The sequence below is a fragment of the Vanessa cardui genome, chromosome 5, assembly GCF_905220365.1.
Source record: "Vanessa cardui chromosome 5, ilVanCard2.1, whole genome shotgun sequence".
NCBI classification, from domain to species: Eukaryota; Metazoa; Arthropoda; class Insecta; order Lepidoptera; family Nymphalidae; genus Vanessa; species Vanessa cardui.
Genome location: NC_061127.1, coordinates 8,657,612 through 8,676,522, shown reverse-complemented (window position 1 = coordinate 8,676,522; position 18,911 = coordinate 8,657,612). Strand labels below are relative to the sequence as shown.

General features: G+C 31.6%; 1 protein-coding gene across 1 annotated transcript in view; it reads right to left on the bottom strand.

Moving 5' to 3' along the window:
• The window catches only part of LOC124530100, a 38,678-nt gene that overhangs the window by 11,251 nt on the left and 8,516 nt on the right, over positions 1-18,911 (bottom strand). The window contains exon 2 of the mRNA XM_047104100.1: positions 5,712-5,854. Within this exon, the coding sequence (XP_046960056.1) occupies positions 5,712-5,766 (55 nt within the window). The 5' untranslated portion in view covers positions 5,767-5,854. The remainder of the gene's footprint in view (positions 1-5,711; positions 5,855-18,911) is intronic.

Here is an 18,911-nt window from a genome sequence, read left to right as displayed (position 1 = left end):
TACATTTTTCGAGTACATTGTTTAGATGTCGTCGCTTTAGGTTTAGCGCTGTAAGCGAACGAACAGTTTTATTTTTGTAAACTACCGTCATAAAGTAATTTTGAACAAAATATTAAAGAAAAAATATACCTAATCAAACCTTTCCCGTTTGTCGCTCTATCTATTAGTGAACATCCGTTTTGCAGTTTAGAAGAAATAAGTGAGATTTTATATTTTATATTATATTTAGATCCACATCCACTATGCACATTGTATATAACTCTTTTTATGTAATATGTAAATGATGAGCAAATGGGTCACCAGTTGGTAATTAGTAACCACCGCCTATCAACACTCTAATAATTAAAAACTATTCCTTACATCACACTAAGCAAGCTAAAATGCTATGTCCCTTTTGCCTGTAATGACACTGACTAACTCACTCTTCAAACATTAACACAACAGTGTTAAGAATTGCTGTTTGATGGTAGATCTGATGACGTTACCTAACCTACCCAGTTTGTATAAAGCCCTACCACCAAGTTACTAAATTTGATAGTTATATACAAGTTAAATCATTAGAGTGAAAAGCCGCTGGAAATCTATTTATATGTAGCTACTCTGTAGTAACTTGGTCTGTAAGTAATAATTATTCTAGTTTTAAGTTTATTTTTTATGAACTTCTTATGTTTTAGTATGTAAACATTTTTAATTTCACTAACTCTTTCGACAAAGTCGACTCATTAGAACTTCGTAAAAGACTAAGCGCCAATTCGCATGTAAATATATTAATCTCAATAACTTTAATTTATAAAAATCCTACTTAACTTGAAATCTTTTGCGTGAAAAATATATTGGTCAATATTAAAATGAAACCAATTAAATATCAGCGCACATCGCTACGAACAAATAAAAGTGAAATCAGTTGGAGTGAAATTGCAAAACGGTTCGTCATTCAATATCCATTAATTTCGAATGTTAGTTTTTGGTGACAATTTACAAAATCCGGTCGGTAATGTCCAATGCTTCGTTAGTTTCTGAAGTGGCCTAGGCTATTCGTGCGGTAGGTACATCGTTTGTCGCTTATGTAAATGGAATGCAATCAAAACCCACCATCGATATTGGTTCGCAAGCGACATTTGAGTCTTAATAAAATAGCTCTACGCTCAATATTTCTGCAATGAAGCAGATTTTCCTCCATAAAATCATATTGATTTTGGACTTCGAGTCGTCAGTATGTACGATGTTTACGTTCATACTTTGTGCACTGCATCTTCAATTTTAAACGTCGCTGTGAAATGAAAACGAAGCTGTATTCGACATTTTCATAGTGTAAGTAATTATTGTGTAACTGCGTGTTTGGTGATATCATCTAAGTTGGTACAATTTTTATTACTATTTTATCTGAAAATTATTTTGTTTTAAAGACACATCTTTAATTAAATTGTTTACTTTTAATCCCCGCGACCACATTCTTTGAAAATATTAAAACGTATATTGAACTCACCAAGTCGTAGCTAATGCGCGTGATGTATCACTGAATTATTTTCATTTCTTTCATTAATCTAATCATAACGCATCCATATAATCACACGCGGCCATCTTATAAATGTAGTTGTAAATTATATATTACCAATCAAACGTAAAATTAAACATGAAATGCATGCAAATAAAAGAAAAATATGTATGTATGATGATCGATTTTGGTCACAGCGGCAATTCTTACCTGCGTAGGCGATATTACATTACTCTAGTTTGTGTACAAACACAGGTGCTCTAATTCCTCACTTTCATAACTCTCTGAGGCGTTCCAACATAACTGGATACCTTAGGCGTAATACTGCTAGTCTTCGAGGTACGAGAATGTTGATACAGCAAATGATCGAATTTCCTAACTCGTGTTTCTACTGGGAATATCTTGAAAAGAAAAATCCAGTGAAGTTATATTAGATTCGACATTTTTTAACTAACATTAGATAATATGGATATAAAATTTTCTATCAAAGTTTATTGTTTTTTTATTCACAAATATCCATTTAATGATGCTAATTTTCTTCTTCTATTGCTTAAAACATTCTAATAAAATATCATACAATTCTGCTTTTTAAGAAGTTAAATGAATGAATGATAAAATTTTGTTAAAGTAAAATTTACTTTTAGATGTTTTGTTTTAATTTGTTCTTTTAATTACCCGAGTGGTCTTCTCGCCTCATTGACTCAATGATATAGAGTGGACAAAAATAAAAACAAAACAGGCTTTATTCGAGTAGGCCTTTAAAACACGTTGGTATATTAAGTTAATCGGATTAATGTTTTAAAAGGTTTTCGAATGTCAGTTTTTGTGTCAACTTTTACATTACAAAAGCGTATAGTTTCAAGCATAGACTGTAGATATATAATTTATTATGTCAATGTTCCGTATTTGAAAAGAAAATTGTTCACCCCGTAGCGTCTCTGGCGAACGCTGGCGAACTCTAACAGATAAAACATATTTCTGTACGTAAGATTTGTAGATCTCTAAAACGTCTTCAGAAAAGTTACGTCACAGTCGTAATAAATTGTATCTTTAGCTCCTTAAGCTCTTTTTCCACGAGTATTTTTACTAAAATAAATGATCAAGTTGTTTTAGACATTTTTCGTAAATACAAATTTTCGGTTTACTTTTTGTAATTTGGATTATCACCCTGGAAATATAAAAAGATGTTTAAGAAAACGCCGAAAAAAGGCGCTAAGCGTGCTCACGGACACCAAATACGGACAGAGAGATCGCTTGGCAGACTGAATTAATGATACTTGTTTCTTTGTCATTGCTTGGTAAAATCTTGGTAATGAAACCTTCATTGTAGCGAAACGGAGAGCCTTAAATTAAGAAGTTGCATAGCTATATATACAAAATATTTCACTGCATCCAAGTGAACGATGCGACATGATCTTCAAAGTTACAATTACACACCCAAAAAACTATGATTTGATAGCCTCAATAGGGCAAGATAGAATACCATAATTTAATGCCTTTGGTATAAATATATTTCTACCTTCCATATTAAATATTAACAACCTCTGAACCGGCGGTAATAAAATGCTTTTTTACCGTCTGGATTTTTCCAGACGCAAAATAAATAGGGTGGGGTCAGTAAATAAGGTTAGAAAGAAGCTCGAACCGTTGTTTATATAAAAAAAACGGTTTAATGACATATATGCTACCGATACATTATATTACGTTAGACATTATTCAGGATAATAAGAAAATAACGGATGATAAAAAATTACATTCACGAGTACATTTAAATTAAATATGACTTTATTTTGATATTGATTGATATCAAGAATATGTATCAACTTAGCTTTTATCAGGAAAGTGGTTTTCGGCCAGGTTTCCATCATTTTATACCGTTTCTTAATTTTTTGGCTAAATGTATACTTTGTAGTTTTTAAACTAAGTGTGTGAAATCTTGTAGTTTGTCACATACATCAGACGTAACACGACCGTAAATCCTCAGTTTGATTTGCAATAATATTATAGGCTTAACGTGAAAAGGGTGATCAATCACCTTGGGTGGTGTTTTATCTGTCCATTAAGTTTTTTCGTTAGTGTGAAACTGTTGGTGCTCGAGCAAACGTCGCCCACAGATACAGATCAGCCGACTTATAGCGTAGCAGATTGACGTTCAGTATTCTCTTCGATAAATAAAGCAACGGCGTTTGAGGAATGACGTGGTCGTGTATTCTGTGATCCTTTCCTACGAGGCTTTTTGTACTTACTACCGTAGATACCACAAAGTTTGTGCTTAGGTGTGTTTTGCTATACACAAAAACTGTCTTTAAACAGCGTTGGTAGCTAGTAATGTTAGAAATATAATTCAGTTATGTCATGACATTAAAGTTTTAGTTTTAGTTTTTCATTAAAGATTGTTGTTTAAAGATTATATTATTATAATTATAATATTAATTACACCTACCAACATGATGTTTTGAGATTGTATGTGTGTTTATTCTTATACATGAGAATAGTTTATTTAGATTTATTTTTCTAATCTGTCTGTTACAGACATAGATACATTTTTAAAACTACAAAATTTCTTTCATTATTATTTTATTTCTTTTATGGTTCGAACTTTTATCGTACCTGCTATTACACTTGAAACTATGATGAGCTAATATTTACTTATCCTTATAAGAATTCAGCAAGATTTTCTGAATTTTATGAGCGCAGAGTCGTTTTAAAATAATATCTGCACACGAATGACCCAATCCAGTGAAGCGCATCTTAGCTCGCTTCGTAGTATATTTGTGTAATATAACTATTATTATGAGCTAGTTTGTTTTAAAATGTGTGCAGTTGCAGTCAGTTAATCTTGTCTGTATTAACATTATGATTTCCTGGTACTTCTATATCTTTTACGATACGAATGTTTGATATAAGTTTACATTTTTACTACGAAATGAGCACTTGATGAGTTTATGTGAAAAAGTACCATTTCATTGTAATTTATAATATGATTACGTAAAATAAGGTTTCTTATCTTGGACAGAATTTGTAAACCAACCAAAGGTGCTTTCTAAGGTAAGTGAATTGTCAGATTTCGGATAGGGAAGGAAAGTGATTGATAAATTACTGCCAATTTTTCACGCTGTCGGAATTTCATGCTGAAAATGCAAAAATCGAAGAGCAGGCTTTAAACAGTGGCCGGGTTTGTTCAATAATTTATTAGTTGTCGAATTAAATTGGACGCAAATGCTTTTCAATCAGAATATATACGTAATATATAAGAACAATTTGCAATGTATCAGTTTGGAATTATTTGTAGCATTGAATGTAATGATTATAATCCTCATACATATTATAATCTCGGTAAGTTGTCTATCATTACCCGTAAATGATGAAAGGGACATTTTATATTCAGCCTTTTTAAATATCGTTGAAAAAAATAGGACAAATTAAAATGTATTATTGAAGTATTTAATGGGACGTATCTAATGACCTCATTATATTAATAGTAGTAATGTTTTATAAATAATTTATAACACTATTAAAATAACGAAAAGATATAAAAAAATATAGATAGGAGTTTCTATTTTATTTTCCGATATGGCGTGGCAACGTTATTAGTTAGAAGTCAACTGTTATTGGTTAAAGCCAATCCAAACATTACCCTATAAAACATATTGTGGTAATTGTGGCGAAAAGCTGCCAGAGTAATTAGCGTGGAACGGCTTGTTTTATGACATTGCGTGCTGCAACGTTATTGCCAACCCACATACTGCCTACACTAACAACAACATCAAAACAACAGCCTGTAAATTCCCACTGCTGGGCTAAAGGCCTCCTCTCCCTTAGAGGAGAAGGTTTGGAACATATTCAACGACGCTGTTGCAATGCGGGTTGGTGGAATACACATGTGGCAGAATTTCGATGAAATTTGTCACATGCAGGTTTCCTCACGATATTTTCCTTTACCGCCGACTACGAGATGAATTATAAAAACAAATTAAGCACATGAATCAGCGGTGCTTGCCTGGGTTTGAACCCGCAATCATCGGTTAAGATGCACGCGTTCTAACCACTGGGCCATCTCGACTCTTCACTCTATCTACACTGCTATACACACTACACACTCTGCCTGCTATACACACTCTGCCTACACTGCTATACTAAAATATCCTTTTCGAGAAGTTTCTCGAAAAGGATAGTCTAGTATAGTAAAGGTTAAATACAAAAATCAATTCGGTACCGGCGAGTGCTGTGAGAGCTGCCAGCGTAAGGAGGGCGGAGCGGCTGGGTGCCATGTCAGCAGGGCATGCCGCGCGCTGCACGCCGCGTCATCGCCGCCACATGCTGCAGACCCCACACCTGATGAATCCTCGCTACCGCAACCTACAACAGTCATACGTTATCATATCACAACATTAAAGTAATCATCACATTTATAATAGTAACCCACCGTAACCAACAGCAAACAGATTCGAATTGTTATGGAAAAATGTCAAATGCATAATAAAGTTATTGTATATTTAATTCGAATTGTTTTGAAATGCATAATAAACCTATTGTACATCATATTCTAGTACTTGCAGCCATATCTCCGATGTAATCGTTGTATCGTGAAACACAGTTAACCCGTTCGCACCTTAGCACACATTCAATAATTATGTTCATTACGTTTCAGTGGATGTGTAAGAGGCGCGTGTTAACTTAAACCAATAAATGTTGACATTTATAATGATGTAATATTATGATTATTCTATTTATAAATTATGCTAACTTTATATGTTAAATGTATATCACTAACGAATAATAATAATCATCTGTGAATCCTTTACTTTAAATAGACAAAGGAAAGCACTTCGACTAAAACCACCAACTATTGCTTTTACCAATTATTGTTAAACTATATACGTATAGAGCTCATGTCTAAGCATTCCTAGTGTAACTAATGATGTATAGAGCACAATTATACCGAGTAACCGAGCTTCACTCAGGTTAATTTACACCAAACCGAATACTCTGCTGAGTTACTCTACACCCACTGGTTTAAACGCATGTTTGAGCGACGAAAGCACATATGTTTAAATTTATAAATGTAATACCGCATACTAGTCTTGCTTCAAAGTTTTCATATTTTAATAAAAATCAAGTCCTTGAAACATCATAAACATGAAATGATAAGCAATATTTATGGAGCGAAAATCCTGAAAATGTTGTCGTTTTTGAATAAGACTGACACGTCATCGAAAATTATAACTTTACATTATGATTTAACAAAAGTATGAAATGGGATGCTTTGCAAAATATTTGTTTAAACATATGTATATATAATAGTCAGTGGGTAGGCCCCCCCAAGGTGGTCCGACGATCTGGTGAAGGTCGCGGGAAGACGCTGGTTGTGGGCTGCACAAGACCGGTCCAGCAGTGGACGTTCCTTGGCGGACTTGATGATTTTTATATACTCAAAAAACAGACGGAAAGACGACGGACAACCCGCACGGTATTCCTATATTGGTATTCCTTTTCTCTTTGAACATTATGCATTTAAATTTAATAAATAAACTATCGTTTTAGATTTAATGGTAAACTTGTTGAAATTTAACGCCAAATATTATAACCATTATATTCCAAATCAAAATAACGCAACACGTAAAACCTAATATATTACTAGAGACTGACATTCAAATTTGTGTATAAGTTATCTTAGCTTATATAATATGTAGGTATATTATGTAAGAACATGAATTTCACGCTTGTCACGTTAAAATTCGAAACTGCAAAGTGCAGTTTATATAATAATATTACGTACTAAAACATTTTCCTAAACGCGCTGCATCTTTTGGTATAAGTTTTAGTTATCCAAGCTGATTTTTCAGTTACAAATAATGACTCCACATTTATTAGGTAAAATAGAGTCGTTTTAGAATTGTATTCATCTATATATAGTGATTTATTCCTATATAACCGAAGTTAACCATTCATTCATTGAGAAATTTTTTATATCGATTTTACTTTATTACAACTAAAATATCTAGTGATAATGTTATTGCCAGTGATAAATTAATTAATTAATTCAAGCCTTTCATTAATTTGTGTCTTACATCAACGTAATGGTATTGCATTTTGAAGTTCGCATTGGATTGAAACCTTGATTCAAAGAGACTGAAGGCAAAGCATCGAGATGCAAAACATACATTTGATGGAGAGATTACAGCTAAAAGATTGTTCATGCTTAGACGTAGTAATTTCGTGTAAACATGACTTTCAGCCCATGGTTTTTTATTTCCATGGCTATCATAATTTTCTTTTTTAACGCAATGTAGTTTAAAAACTAAAGTGAAGTTGTTTTGTGATAATAAATATCAGAAAATTAAATTCATTTTTATTTAAATGATTCTTATTATTACAATTTTTAATATAGTTTTACTTATTAGCATGAAAAATAACAGATTAATTAGACTTCTTTACTTATTCTTAAACACGAAGTAAGCAACTATCAAAAAGATTTTATTATATTTAACTTATAGTATAGTATTTAACAATAAGGTATCTCGCTGATAAAAAGTATCCTATAACCTTTCTTCGAATTCAAGCTTGGTTTAAACCAAATTTGTTAAAATTCGGTCAGTGGTTTGGACGTTAAAGAGCTATAGACAGTGTGACAGGGTTATTTTCACATTTAAATATTAGCTTTAAATATTTTACATTTACGAGAGTACCATATTTCTTGTATAGGTATAGGATTAAATCGAATGAGTGGCTTTTAACCTAAAGCCCTCTTACTGGTACTAAAGGGCATTCATCACGCTGATAGTCCGACAATTTGCTTTAATTTACAGAAGGTAATACAAACACAAACATCGATATGTAGAGAGTTTTAATTAAAGCGAATACGGAATGCTAGGAATTTTATAATTTATCGCTTTGGCGAGAAAGATTAACATCATAATTAGACCCGTTCACGATATTACTCAAACGTATTTTTTAATGAAACCGTATATCTTAGTATGTTTTACAAATACATCAAATAACCTAATAGGTAAAAGTAACTGTTTGTAGATGTCCCATTGTTAGATAAAGCCTTTTGAAGAATAAGCTTGGAGCTTACTACTACCAACACACTACTACAACACAGTTTCGTGGATGCACATGTAGAAGGTTTTTATCAAACACATTCAAGCTGCGCTAAATATACAAAATTTTATTATTCTGCAAAAAAATTTGTGACATTATACATTTACTTGAGTATCTATGCAAAAATAAATAATAATCAATGTGAAAATAAATTTAAAATTGCTTTGCATATTCCATTGAAATAAAATACCGACGACGTCAAAAGAAAATTATTAATTTATTTAAGTCAATGGTTTGTTTGGCGAAAACACCTCAGTTTGCAGGTCAAATCAAGTCTCGTGGTAAGTACTCGTAATTTAATTTAATGAGCTCGTAAATCTAATTTTATAGTTTAGTATACTGTTATAACCTACGTTGATGATGTAATTATTTACCTTAGATATCTTTCCATGGATTTTATTTTGTTTCCAGGAAAATTTTGATCATCAGTTTCAAAGGCAGAAAAACAAAGAAGCAAACAATTTAATGTTTATCCTTTTTCATTATTACATTCGTATTGATCTAGAAATTCAGATAAGGACTGATTAGTCCTTAACATTAAGAAGTGTAGGTATATGTGAACGCGCTTCTTGAAGTATATTTTTATACGTCTAATAATCTATCATTTAAGCTTTTCTATTGGTTTTCCATAGGTTTTACCACAAGTCAAACAAACATTAACTTGTCGTATCTTCATAGAATCTTTAAAAATAATGAAATAAAATAAATGACAATTTTATAATTTATGTGAAGTAAGCAACCTTGATTAGTAAGCAACCGTAAGTATTTTTTAAGGCATCTTGTGAGACCAATCAGGTAGAAAAGACAGCGAGACAGTGTTGTTTTCCGTACCTTTTTTAACTACTCCAACATTTACAAGCTAATTGTGGTTGGCTAGTAATAGTAAAATGAGGCTTTCTTTAGTTTCATGATCAGAGACCGCAAATGTCAGAAGAAAACTATCTATTAACAAACATACAACCACATCTGGCAAATAACTCAGGCTAAAAACAAACATTAGCGGAAAGAAACTGCCTTATGCATTAACAGCGGAAGCTAGCGTCACGAAAGAACTTACTTCCATCTACGCACAGTATTTTTATAATACTTCCTATTTTCATCTACATAGTAAGTCCACTATATCGATCATTGTTATTTATAGAGCAACTCTTCCAAGTTAGTCGTGTTAACTTACAAAGGTTGGCTCAAAAATATTGCTTCTGCATATGCAAGTCTTCAATTCCACTTCGTATAACTTTGGAACTAACCAGGTCGTATATTATGTTCATGCCGTGAGGGAGGTATATTTTGCATCAATTTTAACAGCACATTGATATGCCAACATTTTGTCTTCTACTGGCAGCACTCCAAAATAAATGTTCACAAATGTCAATAAGTATGAATATAACTTATCTTCCATTTTCTCTATAAATACTAGATTCTATACAGTCGACGGATGTGATTTCATTGTTCTCTTATTTTTTATTTATCTAATGAAGAATGCCACGAACAGATCGTTACGTTTCAAATAGTCTCATTTTCCATAACTTTTATGGCGGTAACTCGTAAACTTTTTATAATCGAGTTGCCCATTGAACTTTCTTTTGTAATTTTTCATTCTGAAAAGGGAGAGAAGAACTTATTTGCTACTCTTGTAGTAATATAATTTTATAGACTCGGCGAAGGATTCGATTTGTATGCCTTTTGCCGAGTTCACAAAACATTGATCATGTAAGGAAGGATTAGGAATTTAAATTAAAAAAATATTTTAATGGAAATATAGATCATATGCTTTTGGATTTAATAAATATAAATTACAAAAAAAAAATGATTTAAAATCGATTCACCTCCTCTATTACTTTTGTATGTATTATAATACAAGTTAAAATTAGAAATATACGTAGGTTGCATAAATTATGAAAGTGTTTGATCATAGCAAGGATGCAGTATCCCTTCTAAGTGGTACATAAAAATTTTAACAAAAAGAAAAACCGACTTCAAACAAAATACTATTTTAAAACAAATGAATATGCACGAAAAAGTAATAAAAATAATTGCGTATTCAACATATTTTTTAGAGTCTTCCTAAGTTAAATGAAATGAAAAATATTAGACTACTTAAAAGTCGATTTACTATTATATAATGTAGTTATAGTTATTGGTATATTTGGAGCCGGTGTCAGTCACGGTGCCCTTGCCCCAACAATCAAAAGAAAGAAGCGATACGAGCCCCTTGATTGATCTAGTATATTATTGTGTAAAAGGTAATTTGTAAAAAACATATTTGTTAAAGTATTCTCGTATTGTTTTTTGATAGATATACTGTAGGGTTTTATTGGCTGACACCGACTCCAAATATAACAATAATTATAACTACATGATATAATCGTTAATCGACTTTTAAGTAGTCTAATATTTTTCATTTCATTTAACTTAGGAAGACTCTAAAAAATATGTTGAATACGCAATTATTTTTATTACTTTTTCGTGCATATTCATTTGTTTTAAAATAGTGTTTTGTTTGAAGTCGGTTTTTCTATTTGTTAAAATTTTTATTTATTTTTTGATTTTAAGTGAAGCTGATGTTGACTAACTAATTTTTTTTAATATGGATTGATTAAGCGTTCCGTTTATATGAGTCAGAAACTACTTCGAGGACAATTTCAAAGGAAACTTGCGAATAAAGCAAAAATAGACTTTCGAAAATGCGGATTTAATACGTCACGCGGCGTAAACTACAAGGATCCCTCGAAAGAGCTGTAATCGAACCCAGCAGAGAACTTTGAAAAAGACCAACTATATTTCGTACATCATATGACATCACATCACATACATCAAATTTGATTAAAGATAGTAAGAAATTCGGCCCCATATCGCACCCTAACTGCGAGCCGTATAGGAGTTCCATCACTACATAGTATAAAACAAAGTCGCTTTCTCTGTCCCTATATCTTTAAATCTACGCAACGGATTTTGATGCGGTTTTTTTAAAAGATAGTGTAATTCAAGGGGAAGGTTTGTGTATATAATACATGAACAATATAGTAAAGAAACACTGATAATTTTAGAATTTTGCGATGTGATGTCGTAAATAAACAAATTCTGTAGTATATTTAGTATCAGTATTGCACCCGTGCGAAGCCGGGGTGGGTAGCTAGTCGATAATAATATTCGACTATGATAATTACATAAACATAACTACATTACGGAAGGTGACTCAAATATCCAAATAACCTATAAATAAAAGATTCGACTGAGTATCGCTAACGTGCTCCTCAGAATTGGTCCGTTCCCTTCCGTTCCGTTACTTTGTCATGGATCCTGTGCTCAGAACCTTACCAAACTTTTACCAAATTACCCTTGAAGTATATATTTTATAATAAAAAAAGAATTATCAAAATTGGTTAACGTGATTTTCAGTTCTTCACCTATTTGTCGCGCATTTACATAATGCAAATTTAAGACTTATGTCGTTTTCATATGGATACCATCATCAGAAAAAAATAATAAAGAAATGGGACCCCACGGAAAGCACTACCTTTCAAACAAAAAAAAATTATCCAAATCGGTCCACCCAGTGAAAAGTTATGAGGTAACAAACATAAAAAAAAAATAAAAAAAATACAGACGTATTGATAACCTCCTCCTTTTTGAAGTCGGTTGAAAAGTAGATTGCAAAACTTCTTCCTCTTTTACTACAAGGTTCGTATACGTTAAATATTAAATGACTAAATAATTTATTTTTTTTCCTTAAGATCTATTTGAAAATTTAATTTATATAGATAGTTTTTACTAAAAGGAAGACCGCATACGCGGTTGAAAAAGTTAGACAAATAACTGATATTGATACTCGTCTAGTATATTTTGATTATTCTCATAGTACTATGTCTTAAACCACATTAATATGGAGTAACTCTACGTATATTGAAACTGTCTTTTTTCCAAAGGACAGCTGTTTGTCTTATTTTTTGAGCTGGTTTCTCTTCGGAATGTTTTTAATAAAGTAGGAATATTTATACTTGCGTCACAATATATTTACAACAATGCTATGTATATCCTCAGTTATATGTATCCCTTTGATAAAACCTATCAGTGATAAATAATCATTGTACGTACATAAATAAGGATAAGCTTATAACGCCAAGTTTTCGACTCCGCAAAATTAATAAATCCTTTTCGGGGCGAGGTATTTGTTTCTATACTAAAATGCCGCCGATATTTTTAAAATTGTCAATGCATAATTTCTTATTGTAAAAAAAAAAAACATTAATAAATAAAACTTGCTATTCTCTATTATATATATGGAAAAAAACGCAGAGCTAATATTGACTTCCAGGCAGGATATATAAGCAATACATATTTGTATTTAACAGATTTTTTTAAAAGAGTAACTACTGAATTTCTTGTCTTCCTTCCTATCTGAATCAATGGTAGCTTTACTTTTAATACAGTTCCGTGAATATAAGTATGAGTAAAGTAAGTGTTTGTAAAAGCCTACTCGAAAAAATGATGCCTACTTATTTCGATTTTACGTATATATTGTAAATATTCCACGCCTGAGCTAATTTTTCCTGTCCTTTTGAGAAAAAGCAAATTTTGACTTCTAGGAAAATAATTGTACACAAACATAATTTATTTAGTTCCATCCCCTTACCATACGCCCATTGGGCCTTAATCAAAAATCCTTGAAATCACTGTTAGTTATTCGTACCGTAAACATTATTGTTTAGCGTTCACATTTCTAATTTAACAAACTACGGAAACACCGCATGGGGCCCCTATTTTCATTCCTTATTTCTGCTATTACTATAATGGGCAGAATTTCTAAAAACTATTACAGTCATATTTAGTGGTTTATGCATGAAAACGTAACACACAGACAAATATAATGAATTTTTGCATTTATATTATTACTCTTTTATTTCAGTATAATCGTATTAACATAATTCAGTAAGGGTAAGGCTGACTCGTATGCCGTAACGGCAAACTTTGTAGACAGACATTATAATAAATAATCGAAAAAGATAAATATTAATTATGTGATTATATCTTAATATTTATCTACTCCATTTTGTCTTTTGGTTCTCTTTAATTATAAATTGTTTTAAAAATCATACATTTGATGTATCGTGGTGCTAAGATCTTTTTTACCATGTCGTCAGTGTTACCATCCATATGTTTAAAATTTCATTTTCGTATTATGTGTACAATTCATATTAGGTAAATGCGATTGGGAACTTCATCTGAAATTTATTGCTCATTGTATTGAAATTAAGACGAAATACGTTTCAGGGATTAAACAAATGAGATAGCTTTAGGTTGTGCCGTAGTAGTTGAGTTCCACGAGCTTTGTATGAATCACATAATTATTTATAAATAATTGATGTGTTCAGATATAATATATACAACATAATATATTATGATCATAAACTTATAGTTTTGCCACTCCTAAATGTTTTGTACATTTATTCCTTGATTGGTGTATATTACGCTATATATGTTTTTTTTTTAAATATAATCGGTGCTTTCCATAGCAAGGATAGTATGATGTAAGAAACGAGTAAACCGAAAAGGAAGGTAGCTGATTATGTATTTTTTAAGTGAAAACAAATATTTGAAATTTGTTGATGTTCTTTTGTTATCTATTTTTGAAATTAAAATATCTATTGTAATTTATTACTGCCAGTCATGTTGTATTGGTATTCAGCTTAAGAATACATAATACATTTGTTAGACGATACGTTTGGTTAGCTCAATTATATATATACTGAATGTGGTTTTCCCTAATTGATTAACGACCACAATTGTATATTGGTATAGAATATTACTAAGTGGAATAGGGATTAGATTTGAATGTATAAATATTAGAGATTACTAATTCGAAAGTTTATAGAAGATTTTTACATAAATAAAATGACTTAAGTGATAGGTTATTAGGTTACAGATCCTGAGGTCCTGTGATCAACTCGGCTCAGGTTGATAAAAGTCATTAAGTTTATTCTTTCAAGAAATTCTCAGTTGCGTAACCTTCAGTTAGAAATGAGAACAATATAGTCACGTTTCCAGTTTAAAATTTTATATTGTATTTGATTTATGTCTTTTTTTTTACACACACTAAGAAAAGAGGTTCTATATGACCAAGAATTACTAATTATAATGATAATAATATCACCATTCGTGACAGGCGGGCTAATTCATCAGTGTGCCATCATTTCAATGCAAAATTTTGGTCCGTATTTGAAAGCTAAATTTATTAACATAATTGAATAATGATTAACAAGTGATTTTGAAATATTAGCTAAATCAGAATGTAGAACCAGGTCACTCAATCACTTTGTAGAACCATGACGAAATTATTGAAATGCAAATTTTAATTGTAATACCTATGTACTTCAACTTTGTATAAATTTATTTAAACTTATAATTATTCAGCCGTGAAATTTTGTTTATTTCGTTTGTAAGAACACGTCTAAACTCTGAAAATGCTTGGAAAACAAAGCATAACAGGTGGTTCATATTTAATGATCGTTGAACAGTTAAACTATCTTTGTGAGATGGCTTCCGTGGAATGTAAGTCGTTGAAGTACAGGGTAAAGGATCAATGACGAGGGTCATGTTTACATATATTATTACTTGGTGGACTTCTGTTATGACGTAGGGAAAATCGGCAAACTTAATCAATGTTTGAAAATGTATGTAGGTATCGTTTCATGTTCAAATTAAGCAAATGCGTTTACTAGTAAATTTTGTCTATAGAGAAATATTGAAAAAAATCTATCTTTAGTCAAGATTTTATGTTATCTTATATTTAAAGTATTGTAAGTTGAACGTGTCGTTATATGGTAAACCAACATTGGAAGAACCAGCGTTATGTGGAATCAGCAGGATATATAACTCCTCACCAACTAACAGCAGAGGTTTGAGCCAATTCGAATGGTATTCGAATACATGTGTAATTGTGTATTTTTAGGAGGTTTATTGAGATTAGATTACCAAGTATAATTTTAACCAATGTTAATTTTATAAAGTATTTTATAACTATACGAGTGTGATGATTTTAATTATGTTATTCTGATTTAGAGATGGTAACACTGTTGTGGTTGGCTGGTTAAAAAAGCCGACTTTGAGAGAAAGATGACCAATTGAATGACTGTCAAGATTGTGAGATGACAGGAGAAATAAAAAAAGAAAAACAGAACAGAGCGGTTGGTGGTCAGAATCCGGGATTTTTAAACGGAATTGCCGATTGAACCTATTATGTTAAATAAATGTATTTATATCTAATCGAACTGAGTTTGGATTTATAAAACGAGTATGTACATAATTATTGAAATAAAAAATGTTTTCAGAAAAGCGAAAGAAACGTGTGTTTAAATGTAGGTACATCATTATTCTAGATAGGTTCTAAAAAAACCTATTCTTAAAAAGATCATTTGCTCAGGAAGAGGAGAAATAAAAAGTAAATTACAATAACATTATACCTTTTACGGAATCACGTTAAAAGATTCCGAGCATAAATCAGACCCTCGATCGTGATTTCCATTCAACCAGACATCGTTATAGCAACGACAAATAACATTAGAGCGTCGTCGTTAATCAACATTAGCATAATGGAGTCTACATTGAAGGCGATTGTGTGATGAACCGCTTTTGTTTTGCAAAAAAAACGAATAAAACTTAAGAATAAGGAATAGAATCGCGCCGGTATGATGAACGCCTGAGAGTGAAAATGAACAATAGACGTCACGCACTCGCTACCTCATAACCGTTGACTCCAATTTATAGACGACACATTCACAATCCCAAGAGATAAATAAACAGTAGTTATAGAACAAATAGTTTCTTACTCCAGCATAAAACAAGAAAATGAATCTGAGTAAAAAGTTCATATTTCAGATACACTGTAAATGTATACTTGTCCATTTCTGATTTTACATAATACAGTTTTTGTTGTAGTTCAATAAAGTATCTTTTCAATACTAATGACAGTCTACTCTTGACCTGAAAAAGTACTCAACGGATTTTGTATAGGATTTTTTGTTTTATGATTTTCTGGAACAATTTTTATTTCGAAGTGAAGCGAACTATTCCAACTATATGTCTGAGAGACTGATTTTTTTTGTTAAAACATTTTACTATTTATAAATGACTGAAATGATACTTTTATATTCTGGTATAAGTTAAACCGTGTGAAAATTTGAATTAATAAAAAAGGAATTTAAAATATTTTAGTGCGAAATATTTATTCTATATTAGTTAATAGTATCAAAATTATTATATATTTTTTACATCTATGTAATAATAAATTCGAAAAATGAAAATAAAAATTACAATTACCAATACAATACAATTAGTTAAAAAAAAAGAAATATACATTAATTACAAGCAATAAAACACTTGTTCAAACCACTCATACCCAATTTTTATCTATTAACGTCTATATGTAATAAATCACCGGGTCTTCTCAGGTCTGAAGCGATTTTTCCGATAAGTAAGTGAAATGCTTTTATATTGAGCACAGAATTTTTACGTTGTCTTATAACTTTTTCATACATTTTTTATTGAAAGTTAAAGAATATTAAATTACCGTTTTGTAACTTGAATGTTAATGTTAAATGGTTACGTTCCCGGCACTGTGATACAAACTAAAATTTGTATTACGTACGTGTAGGTCGTCGTAGCAACCACAACTATGGAATTAAAGATCCTTTGTTCTGATTATTACATTATATCTCTCATCAAACCATAACATAGTGATAAAAAGTATTGATGGTGTCGGCGGAGTAACTGTTCAGTGAGCGTGTTCACACTTAGACGACTCAAAGACGAACTTCCGGTAACACCATCCGGTGCTACCAGCTGCTTCAGTTACATAGATTAGACATTTTCGCAGCATTTCTACCGTCGAGACTATTTATGTTCCTGTCATTTCGAAACTAAATGTTGTGAGTATATTATAAACTACATGTAACCCGGCTTCGCTCAGGTAAAATAAATAAAACTAAACAAATATGGTTTAACCTTTTTTGTAATAATCATTTGGAACACTCTTTCTAAATTTATGTAGTAAATTAAGACTTTCGATCGTTTTTATGATCAGAGAGGCCCTGGAGATGACAGGACAACATCCTGTCATCAACAGGGTCTACAAGTTTTGCTCGTCTGGATTCCAAGTCATTCGGGTATTATTGGAAATGAGATGGCTGACTCCTATGCAAAGACGGCTATGCAATTTGGTTCATCTGAGCATTTTGTCAATTCCCCTAGAGACTTGCTCACTCTTGCGAAGGTTCAAATGGTGAAATCCTGGAGCTCATTTTGAATTTCATCAAAATCGGTTAAGGGTAAGTATTACTCGGCGTTACAACCTGAAATTCCGAGGCGTCCTTGGTTTTCGTTTCTCAGGAATGCTGATCGTTGGGTCATTTCCACTATCTGTCGATTACGCCTCGTCCATTCATGTACACCTATCCACCTAGCAAAGATAAGAGCTTTCGAGATCACTTGCTGTGTGAATGTGGCCTAGACGACGGTTCCGCAACCCATATCCTGTTCCTTTGACCTAAACTTCTTCATCCCATTTTATGACGTTCTCCCTCTTAAAATCCCCCGCCCTGTAAATGTTGAATGTTTTTTGACGTTTGTGTTTATTCAATTTTGTTTTTTTCTATGTAAATATATTAAATGCAATAAAATCAAGTTGTGAATAGTCCAATTGAATGTTATATTTTAGTATGTTATGTAGTTTAGAGTACTAACAATCATTTTTATTGTACCTTATTATTAACCCTTAATGTTTGTGTTGTTCTAGTCATCAAAATTTAATTGAGTTTGTTTCCTCAACTGTACAATCAATCTCTTTCGTGTCTTCTCCATCCTACGTGACATTGGCGAAATAATCTCTGCCCTGTCGGCACAAGTAAAAGCCATGAAACCATGAATTGAATTGAATTGAATATTGAAATATCTCGATTATACGAATTTTTCGGATATGCGTATGTTGTCGACCAAAAAAAATATTTTTTGTCGATCTATAATTGTGGATAGGTTCGATCGTACCTATCTTAGAATGTATACGTAGATTTAACAAGTAATGCTATTCTTTTACAAGAAACTCGAATCTCAACACAGAATACGAGTGTATGATGTCAGAATATGTGACATTGACATTGGATACACGTTAATTAATTCATAGTCTTATAGCTTTACGTGAAATAGAGACACCAGAAAAAAAACCCAACGTACAAAGGAAAAACAGGTAAAAAAGGTAGACTTTTAACATAGGTAAAACCTGCATGGAATGTTTAACAATCGATTGCTTAGATCTATTAAA